Here is a 16,672-nt window from a genome sequence, read left to right as displayed (position 1 = left end):
ACAGTTTTAAATAAGTTTCTAAAATGACCCCAAAGGGGCCCCAGCGAACTCTGTCCCAACAAAGAACACTTTTCTCCCTCTTTGCATCTATCCACTCACTTCCTATTCACACATTTGAATCTTTTGAAATGTTTCGTCTCAAACACGAAACACTACCAGATGCCTTAAATAAATAACTTTACTTAATCTTGACAATAAACTTGTGAGGTAAATATTCGCCTCTTCATCCTACAGACAAGTAATCGAGGCTTTTAGAAAAGGGTAAGAAACTGGCTTCAGGGTTATTCAGCCAAGGAGTGGAAGTACTGGGCGCTCCTGTTCCCATCAGTCTGGCCTCAAAGTTCGCAATGGGTCTGAATCAAAATGAGCAAACAGAGGCTGATAGATTGGCATGCAGGGAAGCGTGGGGTGCTGGGGAGTGCCTTGTAACCCTGAGGTCCGGAGAAGAGCTGCCAGATCTCCCTAAAGGAGATCAAAGTGAGAAGGTGAGACTGCATGGAAGAAGGAAGAGATGGCCAGGCATACTGGAAGTGAGAACACAGCCTGTACGGGCTCTTGATTCTAAATCCTTTCCCAGACTAGTACTTCTTATCCTCCGAGAAAGAAAAGCACTGTGATTCGGGTTGAAAAATAAAGTATTTATTTTAGAAGTTCATTCAAGGGGTAAAGAGAGAAGGAAACTTAATATTTTATTTGTATCTATTTGGAGAACAAAACCAAAGGTCACACAGCAACACGCAAATTACATGAAGCAACGAAAGATAAAATGTGATGGGGCCAGAGGGACATGGGTGAGAAGGGTCCAGGCCGGCAGTCTGGCTCCTTTTTCCACCCAAATCCATAAGTGAACCTCCACCAGGAGACACCCAAATAAGGGGATGGAAAGAAGCAGAGTTAAATAAATCATAGGAAATAACAATGCTAACAACAATAATAAAATCACAACAAGGTTAGACATGTTGGAAGGAGTTGCATATGATTCAGAGAAGTTACAAACACTTTTGAAAAGCCGCCTCTACACTGCGCTGGAAATCTGGCTGGAGAAGCGAGCTGAGGTCAGAGAGTCCTCCATCCGTCCAGAGCACTACCAATCCCCCCTCGCTCTCCAACAGGCAGTAATTACCCACTCAAACACCATCAGATCAGGGAGGACGGGCCCAAGCAGTTGACAGCTGTTGTTTGCAAGGAGGTATGCGATCCCATTATTTTCAGTCACTGAATTGGGCGCATCTTTTCTGGAGCCCAACTTACCGCAGAGAGCAGCTGGGATCTCGAAACTCCACGAACACTTTCCCTGAACCTAATCCATGCTACCTTAGAGAACTTACAACAAACCGAAGGATGAGATGGACAAAATTTAAGAGGGGAAAGGAGTATAAGGCTATCCTTTGGAAACATACATGTATTTTATATACTCTAAATAAATCTCCAGTACATGTTTGTGCCCCAGTTAGACTTTGTATTATTATTTATCACTGCCTGCGCATCCTTTCAGCTTTTGTCTAATCGCGCTTAGCAAAGTGGCGCCTTCACCCCCAGAGTCGTGCTGTCAGGCCAATTCACTATCCCCCGCATTTGGGCTCCCACCCTGAGGTCGCGCAGCCCAGCGCGCGAAAGCTATTTTCAGCACCAGGGACAGAGCTAGTCCCTCCAGGCCTGCCCTTCATAAATTTTTTTCTTTGCGCCGTAATTTTCTGGTGGGAACAGAAAGGAAAGATGAGAAAGAGAAGGCCGGGAGGCAACCAGGTGGGATAAAGGGCAAAGTCTGTGGCTTCGGGGGAGAGAGCCTGACCTGCCAGGAAACGTCTTGGGGTCCCCCATAACCATTCCCCCCTCCCACCCCCACGTGGGGAGTGGTGTACACTCAGCTCTCCCAGACCAGGAAGCTGCTCCCCACCGCAGTCAATGGACAGCCGAGTACTTCATTCGTTTCTGTTTCTGTCTCTGGTTGCAAAACCAGACCCTCACCACGTTCTTTTTAAGGTCCAGTTTCTCGGCGATGGCCGCTATCTTCTCAGATGAGGGCCGCGGCTGGATGGCGAAGTAGGCCTCCAGCGAGCGCTTCTCTGGCGCGGCGATGGACGTGCGTTTGCGCTTCCGCTCGCTGCCGTTGAAGAGCTCTGGCTTGCTGTTTTTCTCTCGATAGGCGGCCTCTGCTTCCTCCAGCCAGGCCTGGAGCACCGGCTTGAGCGCGATCATGTTGTTGTGTGAGAGAGTGAGAGACTCGAACCTGCAAATGGTGCTCTGGCTGAGCGAGCCTACTCCGGGGATCTTGAGGTTGGCTAGAGCCGCGCCCACGTCCGCCTGAGTCACCCCCAGCTTGATGCGCCGCTGCTTGAAGCGCTCGGCGAAGGCCTCGAGCTCTCGGGGGTCCGACTCCACGTCGCTGAGGCATGAGGGCATGGCGCTGTGAGGCGCCACTGCATGTGGGTGACTCATGCCCATGGCCTGGTGCAGATGGCCCATGGTGCCCAGGTGGTGCGGGTGGATCTGCGCCGGCATCACCGAATGCTCTGGGGCGCCCAAACCGCTCACGCTCAGCGTGGGAGAGATGTGCTCTAGCAGGTCGCCCTCGAGGCCCTGGTGCACAGCGTGATGCGGGTGCGAGGTGAGCGCGGCCGGGTGGGATATGGGCACGGTGGACGAAGTGGACGTGCAGGGCACGCTGCTCATGGTATGGTAGGTGGCGTCGGGCTTGAACGGATGGTTCTTGCCGTGGGAGACGATATCCACCGCCGCCAGAGCTTCGGCGCGTGCCAGCAGGCTCTCATCAAAGCTTCCAAATATATTACCCTGCAGCTGCAAGCGAGAAGGCGCACAGCACGGTCAGTGGGGAATACTGTCAACTCAGGATTAAAACACATTTTCAAGCAACCGAGATGCCTCTCCTCAAAGCCCAGGTCATAAAAATTAATACGGAGACAGAGGCTCTGCTGGAACAGACGTGTGGATCAGAGAGACATGAATGAGAGAGGGAGCGCGCAGGGAGAGAGCGCGGGGGAGACAAGGAGAGAGGTTCAGACAGCGGCGATTGTTCTGGGCGACATGAAAAAAACATGAAGCTAGTGCCTGTCAAAAATGTGCCTTAGAGCGGTAATTATGCTCCACTACGTACCTGCGGGGCTGGGAGACAGACTCGGCGCATGGCCTCGGAACCGGAGTGCAGGCTGGAGAATTTGGGTTCTTGAAGCACCGGGTGCATGCCGAAAGGCTGCTTGGCGTTCATGGCCATCATCTTCGCGCGCCTGGCAGGGAGGCAGCGAGGGACATGGATCAGGCTCTTCTCGCTCGCTCGCCGCGCTCCAAGTGAGCGCCGCTCAGCGCCCGCGCTCCCCTCGCCCTCTAGCTCGCTGCCTCCCCTCTCCCCCACCTGCTTCTTCACTCATCTTACAAGCAGCCTGCCAGGAAAGGCCCGGGCGCGCGCAGGCGTGCTCACGCGCCCGGGACTCGCAGGGGCGGCCCGGGAGGCGAGGCCAGGCAGCAGCTCTAGGCGCTCCTCTGTGCGCCCGCCACGGCCGCCCCCGCCAACAGCATTTATACCCCGGCCCAGCCTGGCCTCTCCAGACCCGCCCCTCCCCGCCTGGCTCCAGCGCGGCCGACCTTCCGGATTCTTTCTTCTTCTTCGAGGACTTGTTTCCCCCAAAGTCTCAAACCTCTCCGTCCTGTCCCAACTCAGACTGCCCCATCGAAGGGCAGCCCCGGGCTGAGCTTGGCCAGGAAGCTGACCTTACTACACACACACACACACACACACACACACACTCCCTGTCGGCCAGGCTGCCGCCAAACTGCCCATTTCCAGGGCGCTCCTGGCCCCACGCCCGAGCGGTCCACGAGAGTCCGGCCCCGCCGCTCAGCGAAGAGGCGCCTCCAAGCACCCAGACGGGCTCCAGAGAGGGTGAGGGGCTGCCAGAATGAGCCCCAGGTGACCTCAATCGCCCAGCGGGGTGGAGATGGGGGAAGTAACTGCCCGCCCGGTCCTGGAGGCCTGAGGCTTCCTCCCCAGGCTCGCGGTTCTTGCCTTCGCTAGAGAAAGATAATTTGCCCCCCCCCCCTTTCCCCAACCCATCAGTCAAAGGAAGCTTCCTGAGTACTGTTTAGTAACAGTTCGGCGCTGCACATCCGCCTTAGATGTCAGTCACTACACTTCTGCTGGGCTGCCAACGCTTAGGAGCCCCATTCCCCCAAAACAATAGCTACCATTTTTGAGCTCCTAATAAGTGCTAGGTTGTTCAGAGACTTAGCTCGTGGTATTCTCACACCCTACGGAGTTCGGAGTTCGTACTGTTACTCTGTTTTAAAGTTGAGGAGAACGAGGGTCAGAGGAGTTAAGTGATTCGCCCAAGATCACGGAGCTGGTTGGGAGCAGAGCCATTCACTCACTCTTCGGTTATCCATTCCACGAATTTTTACTGATGGCCTACTGTGTGTGAGGCTCCACGTCTGACTTTCCAGGCTCTTCACGATTCTGCACTTTGTCTTCCTCACGAAGTTTCAGGGAACGAAGTGCTCCCGGGGTTAGTGCCCCGCGGTCCCGTCCCCCCCCCCCCGCCCCCGCTTCCCCTCTGCTCTGATCCCCTCTCCTTCCCTCTCCTTTCCCCGCGTTAGTAAACATCCTGAATAATGGATGGAGAGTCTTGGTACCGGGGCAGCGCCGCCCTCCGGGGTTCGGAGCGGAGCCCTGCGCGCCCAGCTGAGCCCACCTCGCCTCTGACGCCCACCCCGCCTCTGCTCAGGAGCGGCTTTTGGGTTTCGTTTCGGAGTTCTCACCAGCCTGCGGGCTAGGCCTGAGCGCCCGCCTGTGAGGGCCGGGTTTCCCAGGCGTGAACGTAGTGGTTAGGCGTGGAGGGGTCAGCCATTGGCCTAAGAGGAAATCCTGCATAGGTCTGAGCTCCCCACACGCGCGGGCCCTGCCAATCCGTCTTCTCCGCATCGCAGCCAGCCCCCTTGCTTGGTTCCCGTCCATCTTCTGTCCTCTAACCGGGGTAGAGGACTCAGCAGGGGTGCCAAAGCCCAAGGGCTGACTTCTAAACCGAGCCTCGGTTCCCTGGACTGTAAAATGGCATCTGTGCTACTGTTTGCCTTCTGGGGTTCTGGTGAAGGTGTTGTGAACTAGAGGAGAAAGGAAGCACTGAGCACTCAGCAAACTTCACAACCTGAGGCATTGGGGAGCAGGTTTTGCCCTCAGATTCAGCATGCATCTCTGCCTCTTGCAGAAAAGGCCACTAGCTACCTCATAACTTATTGTACTGTAGTCCCCGTATGTGTTCAATGGAGAAATCATTTCTCCTCTCCTGACGGCTGTGAGCAATGCACTGAGATAAGCATTCAGCACAGCGCTTGGTGCACTGAAATCCAGAAATAAATCTTCATTCCCCTCTTTCTCTTTCACCTTATAGATAAAGCCATTTGGAAGCTAGAGTGGCCTGAGTAATCTCCCTGGAGATTGGTTAGTCTGGAGGAGCAAATTGGTTCTCTGTTGTCCTTCCTGTGTTCAACACCTGCTTTGTGCCAGATTCCGGGCAGAGGACTGGGACACAGATGTGACTCAGACTCCACCCCTGTCCTCACAGAGTCACCAGTCTGAAATCTACTGCAGGAAATGGACGGCAATCTCGCTCTGCGGTGGAGACAGTGATGCAGATTCAAGAAACAGAGCAAGTCTGGTGGGATTCTTGAAACACAGAATGCACACCAGAACTGTGGGCCTTAGGAGGGCTGGGATTTAGAAATCATTTTAAATATTGGGCCTTATGTGACCATAGCTGGGCCTCAGTTTACCCACAAGAAGAGGGCTGGACTGGATGGTAAGTACTTCCAGGTCCAGCCAAATATTACCATTCCGGTAATTTAAATGAAACACATTTGGAGGCACCTGGGTGGCTCAGTTGTTTAAGCTGTCGACTCTTGGTTTGGGCTCAGGTCCTGATCTAGGGGTCCTGGGATGGAACCCTGCCCAAGGCATTGGAATATGTGCTCAGCAGGGAGTCCTCTTGTGGATTCTCTCTCCCCCTGCCACTGCACCTCCCCCGACTCCTGTTCTCTCTCTCTCTAAAATATATAAATCTTTTTTTTTTAATGAAACGCATGTTAAGTCAAGAGCTTCTTTCCAAGGACTCATAACTTCCCAGAAGCTGAATGTGGCATTATTTGATCATTTCACCAGCATTTAGGATCACTCATTCTTGTTCTCTTCCCAGTGCAGGAAGGCAAAAAGGAGAAAGGAAGGTGGGAATGGTGGATCCTCCAGGGAGAAAAATTTATAACTTGCCTGACCCTGTGGTACCCTAAGACCCACACTCACTTCATCATATTCTAGTTGTCTATGAAGTTGAACCCTCAGAAATAGAAGGACAAGCCCATCCGCATCCAACCTTCCGGGGCTTTGTCCCCTCAGGGGCCTGGGAGACTTGCCATGGTAGAGGTCAGGCAGGGGTCAGAGCCAGAGCAAGACTAACTGGCCCCCTCGGGCTTCCAGTGCTGACTTTCAGCTCACCAGCCCCTGTTCTGGCATCCCCAAGTCTTAAAATCACAATTCAAAAACCACTCTTGCATCAGGTAACCTGTGTTCCCTGGGTTTTTTTCATCCTTCCCTTCAAGAAGGTCTACTGACAGCTCTATACAACCAGTAGTAAGGCGACACCCATCCTTAGGGACCAGTCTTTCTGAGAAGGCCCTGGAGAGAGAGGAGATGAGGTAAACACCACATAGGAAAGAATGAGGAGAACGATGAACACTCTCTACTTTGTAAGATTTGCAAAGCAGTTCTGTCCAAAGCAAGTCCAGGAAAGCAAACTAATTGGGTGTGTAAAGGGGAAGACTGGGACACAGGTAAACTGGAGAGCAAATGCCCCATCCTTCCCCCAACCCCGTATTACATTACAATTAAAATTCATGTGCACATGCCCCCAACACGACCCCACATAACAAAATCTGTCTGAGGGTCCACGTAGGGACCATATGAACTTTATGAAAGTGACACTAAAGGGGCACTTTCTTCATCCTGTGATCATTTCAGAATACCTACTGACTGCTGGGTCTTGTGATAGTTTCTGCAGGCATAGAACACCCTGCTTTAAGAGCTCAGCATCTGGTGGGAACCAAAAATTGCCTCATGTAACTCTAAACTGGAAAGGCAAACCTGGGTCCCCCTGAAGGACTAGCCCTGGGGGAATGCTGGGGCAGAGGCATTTTCCTGTGGGCCAGTGATTTTCAACTTCAGCAGGAACAGGAATCATCTGCAGCCCTTACCATCCAGCATCCTAGGACCACACAGAGAGATCCTTATACCACAAAGGCTGAGGTACTCCCTCATAAGCATTCATGATTTGCATGCAGGTGACCTGGGACCCTCAGCTTGAAAACGTTGCTCTGGAAACTTGTTACCTGACATTATTTATTTTTTTAAGCTCTGACCTAATTATGTAAGATTTGCTAAGACTCAAAGAGATAGTTTCTCTTCTCGGAGTTTTTTGCATCTTCCTCTGTTATCTGTTCAAGAACGTGATGTTTTATCGTCTGAACTCCTTGAAGGACCCTGGGACTTCTTTAAGGATGGGTCTTATCTGTCCCTGTGTCTCCAGTGCCTATTTCGACAGGCCAGGCACCATATAGAAGCTTAATATAATAATTTGCATGGAATGAATGAACGCATGAATAATATCCTTCCCAAGATTCCGGCAGTAGGATGATGGCGACAGCAAGAAAAAACAGTTATGGATGGCTGGGCTCTGGGCTATATGCTTTAGACAAGAATTACAGCTGGATCTCCACATCAGGACTTCGAGATTGGTATTATTTCTCCATTTTCCAGATGAGAAAACTGAGGCACAAAGAGACTGAATTCTCTAAGGCATTGGAGACATTTAAGCCTTGTAGGGTAGGCATTAGAACCCAGGTTTTTCTAACTTCTGAACCCACGTTTTAACTAATGTCCTGGGCTGGTACCAGTTTCCCCACCCTCGGAGCACAGAGGCTGAGCCTGGGAGGGTGAGTCGGGTTTACTTCTCTCCCAGAAGGGAGGCAGCCTCTACCCCGAGGCACAGAGTCTGGCTCTGCTCCAGGCACGCTTCCTGCAGAGGCCACCTGCAGAAGCAGCAGCTCCCTGGTCCCACCTCCATTCCTGGCGGAGCTCCACCTCGAGGTGGGGGTTGGGGAAGGAGGAAGAAGGGGAGGGATGGGAGATGGCCCGATAGGACCGCCTGAACTCAAGATGCCATCGCGGGGAGGCAGCTGGCGGGGCTGCCAGGCCAGGTGTTCGCAGCCTTCCTCTCCCTTTCTCTCTTCTCCTTTCACAAACTTCTCACATGTACCCGCCGCCTGCGCAGCTGCTGCCGGCCTCGCCTGTCGGCCGCTCGCCTCGCATTGTCTGCACAGGCTCAGAAGATCCGAGACGCCCAGAGGGACTGGGGAGCCGGAGGCCAAGCACCCTTGAGGGGTCCGCACGCGCCAGCCCTCCCCTTGCCCGCCGTATCCGCCCACCGAGCTCTGGCCCTCTCTCGGAGGTCTCCAGGCAGGTCCCTGACTCCTTAGGGCCTCACTTTTCCGCACCTGAAAAATGAGGGGACCAAGCCTGGGATCTCCTAGAGCCCTTCGCCATCATGCATTTTTTCATGGAACACAATTATTGAGCATCTACTGTGCGGCAGCCACGATGTTAGCAGGTAGGAATTCAGCTACAAACAAGACAGCCCCCCACTCCCTCCCACTTATCCCCTACCCCTGTAGAGCTGACAGAGGATTCCAGGTCTACTTCCGGTAGCTGTGTAGGAACAGGGTTGCCTTGGTCCAAAATGGATGAGTGAGGCCCCAAATTTTCTGGGTTTAGTCTATGATGATTTCAAGGAGACCCAGTCAGTAGTCTGGATCTAACACACCAGTGCCCAGAACACACTTCCTAATAAGTTCTCACAGTTAGTCCTTGGCTTTTTCTACTCTCCCAGCTCTAGACTTTAGAATAGCGCTGTCCTTGGCAGCATGGCTAGCTCTGTGCTTGTCCTCAAAAATCTGGACCCCGTAATCACATGGTCCTATTCCTGGCCCATGAAGACTGGTTTTGCCTTTCTCTTCTCCAGTTCATAGCCCTCTTTGAGCTCAAAGTCATAAAGTCAACCATCAGGTCACCAAGCTGGTTGTCACCTCTTCCCTGACTAAAGGATTAGGCTGCTTCTCTTATCCAGTCAGGTTGGTTGTGAAGAGGCCGCAAGGGAAAAGGTCTGGATTCAAACACGGATATGTAGCTAACCTGCTGTGAGACCCTGGACACGTCACTCATGGGCTGTGGGCCTCTGGTTACCCAGGACTGCGAGAGGCTTGGTGAGACAGGATTGGCCTTTTCAGTGTGGAGATGTCAAAGTTCTATGTGTGGCTCTTGGAAAGGTGGTACAGGTCAAATCTATCACCATAAATGAAAGCCAAGCTCTAACGGTTCTGCAGGGTGTTCTGCAAACCAACCAGGAAGCTCTGTTGTTTCATGTATCCATCAGGTGCTTGCCAAGCACTTCCTCTGTGCTGGGCACATGCTAGGGCAGGGGGTACAATGATAAACAAGGGCTACATGGTCCCTGCTTTAAAAGCTTAGAGTCTGGCTGTTGTCTTACTCATTCCTCACAATAACTCCCCAGAAGTGAATTATTATTCCACCTTTTCTTTATGTATGAGGGAACTGAGTCTCAGAGAGGTAAAGGAACTTGCCTGCCAATGCACAGCTCATTGTTTCCTGAGATCTTTACTCTGTCTTCCTGGCTATGTGCATTATGTGAGTTAATCCTAACAGCCACCCTAGCTATGGTGTAGATACTGTTACTACGTCTGTTTCACAGAGAGGACTGCCAAGGGCTCAGAGAAGTTGTGTTCCTTGAACCCCAGGGGAATAAGTGGCAGGATTAGGATCTGAATTCAGGTCTGCTGCCCTAAACTCTGAGCTTTCCGACCCACACCAGGCAGCCATCAGGAAAGGGGCTGAAACTTCCTGCAACTTGTTCACTTCCCCTTCAGTCCTCTGGATGAAACAAAGAGAAGCAGAGCCATCAACCAGTGTCTGTAAATTAAAAAGAAGGAGGATAGGAAAGTGAGGAGGAGGAGTGGGGGGAATGAAGAGGAGGGTGTAGAAGGAGGAAAAGAAGGAGGAGAAGGAGGAAGTGGAGGAGGAGGAGGAGGAGGAGGAGGAGGAGAATGGGAAGGAGAAAGAAACGTAGCAAATAAAAAGAAAAAGGGAAAACAAGCAAAGGCTTTGCTCCCATCAGGGGGGAAATCGGCGTCTTGTCGCCTAGCTCCATGCCCTGATTTATGATAAAAAATTTAGAGGAAATCATTTATATTTTAAAGGACCTAAATAGCTGCATGAAAGTTTTATCTAAAGTGCTACTGTATTTATAGGCAGTTCTTCCATGCTGGAGGTAATTAATAGATGTATAAATCGCAGGGCTCTGAGCTCCCCTGCCCGGCAGGGCTGGAGGGCGGCACGGGCCTTGGCACTTGGGGATGGTGCGGGAAGGGGGAGGCAGCCGGAGAGAGACCCGAGCCATCCCCGCCTCCCACCCATCCCCGCCCTTGGGGAAGGCTTTGCTGGGACCGCAGAGCTAATTCACCCCAGAGTAGGGGATGCAGTTCGAAAGTGGAAGTTGAGCTGCAGTTCCCAGCTGCCCAACTCCTAGTCCCCTTCACGAGTTTGTCGCTAGGGAGCTCTAGTGGCGGCCCTCCTTCCCTCTTGCCCACCCCCCAAGCCAGCGCCAGGGAATTTGCTGGCTGTGCTTCGGCCAGCCCGTAACTCCCGGAGGCCTTTGGTAGGTGAAGTCCTGGGCTTCCTCACCCCCCCACCCCAACTTTAGCCCAAGTCCCATTTCTTTCTCTGTGCCCCCTGCTCAAGATGCCAGGTGCTTGTTTTGTTTTGGAAAAGGAAGCCAGTTGTGAGAGGCTGACAGCTCTCGGCTTACTTTAATTAAGGCTGTGAAATATTGATGGTTTTGGCTCTCTCTGTGGCTGCCACACCTTACAGGCTGGGAGAGAAGCCCAGGGATGAACAAGTTAACGTAGGCCAGATGGTTTCCCTTCAGAAACGCCATTCAGACCTACAGAGATGTCACTGCCTGAGATCATCACTGAGCCTACATAATTGATGGATCTCCTGAATGTGAAAAATAAAAATCTACCAAACTGGAAAGAAACAGTGAGGATTCATTCTGGTTGAGGAGAGGGTGTGCCTGCGTACTGGGCTGAAGGTGGATGGGCTGGGGGTAAACAGCAGCTACCTTGGCCCTTTTCTTTCATTGGGTTCCTCCCAGCTGGGCCATATTGAGCCATTTTCTGTCAGGATGTAGCACAGAAAGAACCCTCCCCATTTAAACACCCTCCTTTAGCTTTCCTGGGAGACTAAGAGCAGGCATTTCTCGATGAGAAGAAACTATCCATCTTCCCTTTTATTTTATTTTTATTTTTTGAAGGTTTTTATTTAAGTAATCTCTACACCCCTTGTGGGACTCAAACTCACAACCCTGAGATCAAGAGCCATGTACATGTTCTTCCAACTGAGCCAGCCAAGTGCCCCATCCATCTTCCTTTTTAAAGTCCTTTAATTTCTTATGCTTTGATTAAGTACCCCCAAAAGTGCATTTAAAAGAAACTTACACACTCACCTCTTTACTCCACCATTAAGTTTGAGCTAGAGTCTGTGTTTTTCCGCTGGTCCTGTGGCTCTAAACAACACTACAAAAGAGTTGCCATCCTGGCACATCAAGATATTTTGATCTAGTGGATTCATGCTTTTATGGGAGTTGGAAGGGGGTGTGTTGGTGTTGTTTGTGGTGGTGTAGTCGTGGTGGGAGAGACTCCGTCTTCCAAGACCCATGTCCTGCATGTGCATGAACAGGGGTGAAACATTATTTTTGATATATGATGACCTTGCCATTGACACATTTTAATATGTCAGTTCCAAAAGGGTGTTATGGACAGTTGCTTCTCCTTACTAAAATTCATCAAGTTACAAACAAAATACTATCAATATCCTCTGCCCCAAACCCTTTCTTCCCATGTGTATTTAACCATAATTTATTATATTTCTCAAACATTGTTTTCCTAATATAACAGAAAGGACAATGAAGATCTGGCTTTATCCCTGGGTTCAGAATCCAAGTTCTAGTAGATTAGAAATACAGAGAATCTTGGAGTGCCTGGGTGGCTCAGTGGGTTAAGCCTTTGCCTTTGGCTCAGGTCATGATCCCAGGGTCCTGGGTCCTGGGTCCTGAGATCGAGTCCCACAGAGGGCTCTCTGCTCAGCAGGGGGCCTGCTTCTCCCTCCCCCTCTTGCCTGACTCTCTGCCTACTTGTGATTTCTCTCTCTGTCAAATAAATAAAATTAAAAAAAAAATACAAAGAACCTGGAAGCTCTTCTCTCCTTTTCTCCCAGATGCTTTTCTCTCTGTGAATATGACAGTTCATCTATTTCTTCTGCTCTAGCATCCTACTTCCTGAACAGGGGGAAGATTTTGCATGCAATTTGCAACTCAGTCTTTCAGAATTCGAACAAGAGCAGGTCTGGTGGTAATTAGAAGGATCTGGAAGTGAACATCATATCCAAAGCGCTGTACACAACACAATATGGTAGGTGGTACTGCCAGATTTCACTCCACGTTTATAACCTCCTTTTCTTCCAAAGAGCGTGTGTCACACATAACCAGTCAGTTTCAATGTAGTGGGACAGGACCACATCCTTTTTGAATAAGCCGTAAGCGTTTGATAACTGCTATCAGTGTGTGGAGGGGCTGTGTGATAGGGAATGGTAGGAGTGTGAGGGGGAGGTCAGGGAAACTTCCTCTGTGTTGCTAAGACCTGAATGAAGAGAAGGAACTGGCCATGTGACAATCTCTGACAAAAGTTTACAAAGGCAGAGTAAGTGCAGCACCCCAGGCTGGGAAAGAGGTTCTGTGTTCAAAGACCAGGAGGAAGGAAGCTCTTCCTGGGCTCAGTGAACAAGGGAAAGGAAAGGGATGAGTTTGGAGAGGGGAAGGGATTAAATAGGACCTTATGAGCCATGGTAAGAAACTGGTGCTTTGTTCCAAGAGCAGTGGAAAGTTTTCAGCAGGGGAGTGATAAGCATTTTGATAACAGTCTCCTAAAAGGGAACACAACCTACCAGGCACACAGCAAGGAGGTCTTCCAGAAAAAAACTGGTACTCCCTCTCTCTGGAATTCTCTTCCCACAGACATCATGTGGCTCACTTGCACATGGTTCAGATGTCAACTCAAAGGTCATCTTCCCAGTGAAGCCTTCCCAAAACCTTCTATTTACTATTTCAGCTATCTCTCCCCTATCACATTGTCTCTGCCCTTCTCTGCTTTGTCTCCATAGCACTCATTATCTTAGAAACTTCATAGATGTATTTGACTTTCTTATTAGTTTGTTGTTTATTTTGCTAATAGAATGTAGTTTTGATGGAGGCAGGGGCTTGGCTTTAGTCATTTCCACTTACCTTGTGTCACAAACACTGCCTAGAGCTAAATAAATTTGCATGGAATCAGTGAACTAACTGAGCTGAGTTTTGACAACATCTGGTTTAAAACGAAGACACTACCAGTGCCATTGGTGAGCCATCTATTTGGGTCCCCTCATTCAGGGGGACCACAAAGTCATTTTGTCATCTTGGAAGGTATGAAAGGTAAGTAGCCAACATGGGTATCAACCTCATCTCAGACTGTGCTCCCCACGATTCTGCTCATCATGCTAAGCCCATTCCCATCTCAGAGTCTTTGTCTTCATGTTTCTCTACCTGGAATCTTACCCTCCCAATTCTTCCCCTGGCCAGCTCGTCCTTGTCATTCACTTCACACGCTACCTCTTCAGAGAGGCCTTCCCTGCCCTTCCCTGACTATCTAATCAAAAATTACCTCCATATACCCCATCCCCCCAAATGGTCGCTTTCTACCCCATTACTCCGTTCTTGCTTTTCAACCTAGCACTTAGCACAATATGAAAATTACTTCTCCCTTGACTTGTTTATGTGTTTATGACCCACGTGCTTTCGCTAGAACATAAGCTCCATGAAAGCAGACCTGGCCAAACTTGCGTTTCATGGAATCTCCAGTGCCCAGCACACAGGGCGGTGCTCGAAACACGTGTTGAATGAATGCATAAATGAATAAACAAGTCAGACAAGCTAACATTGGCCAAGAGCTGCGGAGTGAGTGATTGGCATTGCCCAGGAAACCCAATTCCCAGTTCCCTCCTCCCCTTTAGACCACATTGCCTTCCCGATGTATGTGGGAAAAGATAACTGAGAAGATATACAAGAAGAGCCGAAACTTTTCTAAGCCCACACTGACGGGGAAAGGCTGAGCTCTTGTGGAGGAAAAAGGAAGCATGTCCCAGCTTTGGGAGGATCACTGCTTCTATTGTTCATCTGAGCCTTTGGGTCAATAAAGCAGATTTCTGACATCATAAAGCCAATTAAGACAAAAAAAAAAAAGAACAAACATACACAAAACTTGACACTGGCTATGACATGACTGTTCCATTGTACAATCTGATCGAGGAAATGTATCTAGGATTACCCAGACAGTCAATTATTCATGAGCTAAACGTCCAGGCATCAATTACCTGGCTTGAGGCTCTTATTCATTAAGGAGATTGAACAGCCCAACTTAACAAAGCAGGAGAAAGTTGCTAAGTAACAGAAGTTACCTGACCAGCCTGCAACACTGCAACTTCCACAATATGAGTCTTTTCATGGCAAGAAAGGGCCCAAGGATCACCAGCACCAGAGATCAAGTGGTAAGCCCCAGTGGGACTAGTTTCAGCTTTGACAAAGGGAAGGGAGCTCAGCGGCTCGGAGCTTGATTTAGACAGCTGGAGCAGTGGACAGATATAAGCTAAGTTCCCTTTACCAAATGAAGGGGATATTTACCAAGAGGAATAAGAATATTTCACAACAGTGCTGTGAAGTGTGTAAACCTGGTGATTCACAGACCTGTACCCCTGGGGATAAAAATACATTATATGTTTATAAAATAATAATAATAATAATAAATAAAATTTTTTAAAAAGAATATTTCACAACACATACTAGTCAACATTTTAGTTGAAAGTCAAAGATGTGGGACGCCTGGGTGGCTCAGTTGGTTAAGCAGCTGCCTTCGGCTCAGGTCATGATCCCAGCGTCCTGGGATCGAGTCCCACATCGGGCTCCTTGCTCTGTGGGGAGCCTGCTTCTCCCTCTGCCTCTGCCTGCCACTCTGTCTACCTGTGCTTGCTCTCTCTCTCTCTGACAAATAAATTAATAAAATCTTTAAAAAAAAAAAAAAGAAAGTCAAAGATGTCTCTCTAGCATATAATTGAGCAAAAGTAGACTGCAAATATAACAACAATTCCCCTGGGTGCTACAAATTCTTAGAATTCCTCTTCAGGGGCCTCCTGGGTGGCTCAGTGGGTTAAGCCCCTGCCTTCGGCTCAGGTCATGATCTCAGGGTCCTGTGATCCTGGGATCGAGCCCCTGCACTGGGCTCTCTGCTCAGCGGGGAGACTGCTTCCCCCTCTCTCTCTACCTACCTCTCTGTCAAATAAATAAATAAAATCTTAAAAAAAAAAAAAAGAATTCCTCTTCAGGTATCCATCTGACAGTCAGTCTAAAAATCATTCTAAGGATAAGAAAATGTATAAATAGGATACAAAAGTTTATGTAGTGGACACAGAGCTTTATATACCCAGCCTAATTAACTTTCTCCTTTGAAAAAGCTTGTTCCACTACAGATAAAACGGTAATTCCCTTGGCTACTACTTCTAGTACTTGTCTGTATTACTTTTACAATCAGAAAAAAAAGACCCCGGTGTTCTCAGATTTGACCACACAGATCGTGAGGGAAGGGGTTTCTGTTTGGGACTTCAAGAGAATATAGCGGTTGACACAGGGTTTTCCAAAAATTGGGGTGCGTTACCACACCCAGTGTATTGTTTCAGGACATAGTGTGAGGTAGGCAGACCAGTTATGTAGTTTGCAGGGCCCAGTGCAAAATGAAAATGTAGATCCCCTTGCTCAAAAATTATTAACAAATGAGAGGGGCACCTGGGTGGCTCAGTTCGTTAAGTGACCAACTCTTAATTTCAGCTCAGGTCGTGATATCAGGGTCGTGGGATCGAGCCTGCATCAGGCTCCACGCCTGGTGGGAAATCAGTCTGAGATTCTCGCTCCCTCTCTCTCCACCTCTCCCACCCCCCTCCCAGGATAAATAAATAAATATTTTTTAAAAAAAGAAAGAGAATTTCAAGATGGCAACAACAGAACATTAAACCAAGCACAGGGCCCTTCTCAGCACCGAGCCATCAAACCAGCCCTGGGTTGGCTGGGTTAGGAACACAGGCTTCCAGGAGAGGCAGACTCCAGTATGAGCCTTGACTTCACCTTTACTAGCTGGAAGGCCTTGATGAGTCTTCATTTTCTCGGAGATAATAATAGGAACAAAACGAGGATGAAGTGAGACCATGCCTGGCACATGCCAACCACTCCATAGGGGATAATTATCTCTAATGCTGTGGAAATATTAATGACAAGTTAGTGACAATGGAGCAAGGCTGCTTTTGGCCCTGCTGGTAAGTATCTGCATGGGGTAGCTTGACTCATGCATGTGAACTCCAAAATAGGGCAAGCCGCAACTGACGGACACTTCGTTCTCTCTGCCCGTGGGT

General features: G+C 49.6%; 1 protein-coding gene across 1 annotated transcript; it reads right to left on the bottom strand.

Moving 5' to 3' along the window:
- Nucleotides 1-1,902: 1,902 nt before the first annotated feature.
- On the bottom strand, nt 1,903-3,235 carry POU4F3 (POU class 4 homeobox 3). The gene is made up of 2 exons (XM_047731335.1): nt 3,116-3,235; nt 1,903-2,799 (listed from the first exon to the last, which is right to left on the bottom strand). Exons 1-2 carry the CDS (start codon nt 3,233-3,235, stop codon nt 1,903-1,905), a joined length of 1,017 nt encoding a protein of 338 aa, XP_047587291.1.
- Between the last annotated feature and the right edge of the window lie 13,437 nt (nt 3,236-16,672).

Source organism: Lutra lutra, chromosome 5 (assembly GCF_902655055.1).
Source record: "Lutra lutra chromosome 5, mLutLut1.2, whole genome shotgun sequence".
Taxonomy (NCBI): Eukaryota; Metazoa; Chordata; class Mammalia; order Carnivora; family Mustelidae; genus Lutra; species Lutra lutra.
Note: the sequence above shows the minus strand (reverse complement) of the source record. Positions and strands in the feature narration are given on the sequence as shown.

Coding starts and splice junctions, on each gene's coding strand:
- POU4F3 (XM_047731335.1), bottom strand. CDS start 3,235: ATGATGGCCATGAACGCCAAGCAGCCTTTCGGCATGCACCCGGTGCTT. Junction 2,800..3,115: donor TCTGTCTCCCAGCCCCGCAG/GTACGTAGTGGA, acceptor TCTCGCTTGCAG/CTGCAGGGTAATATATTTGG.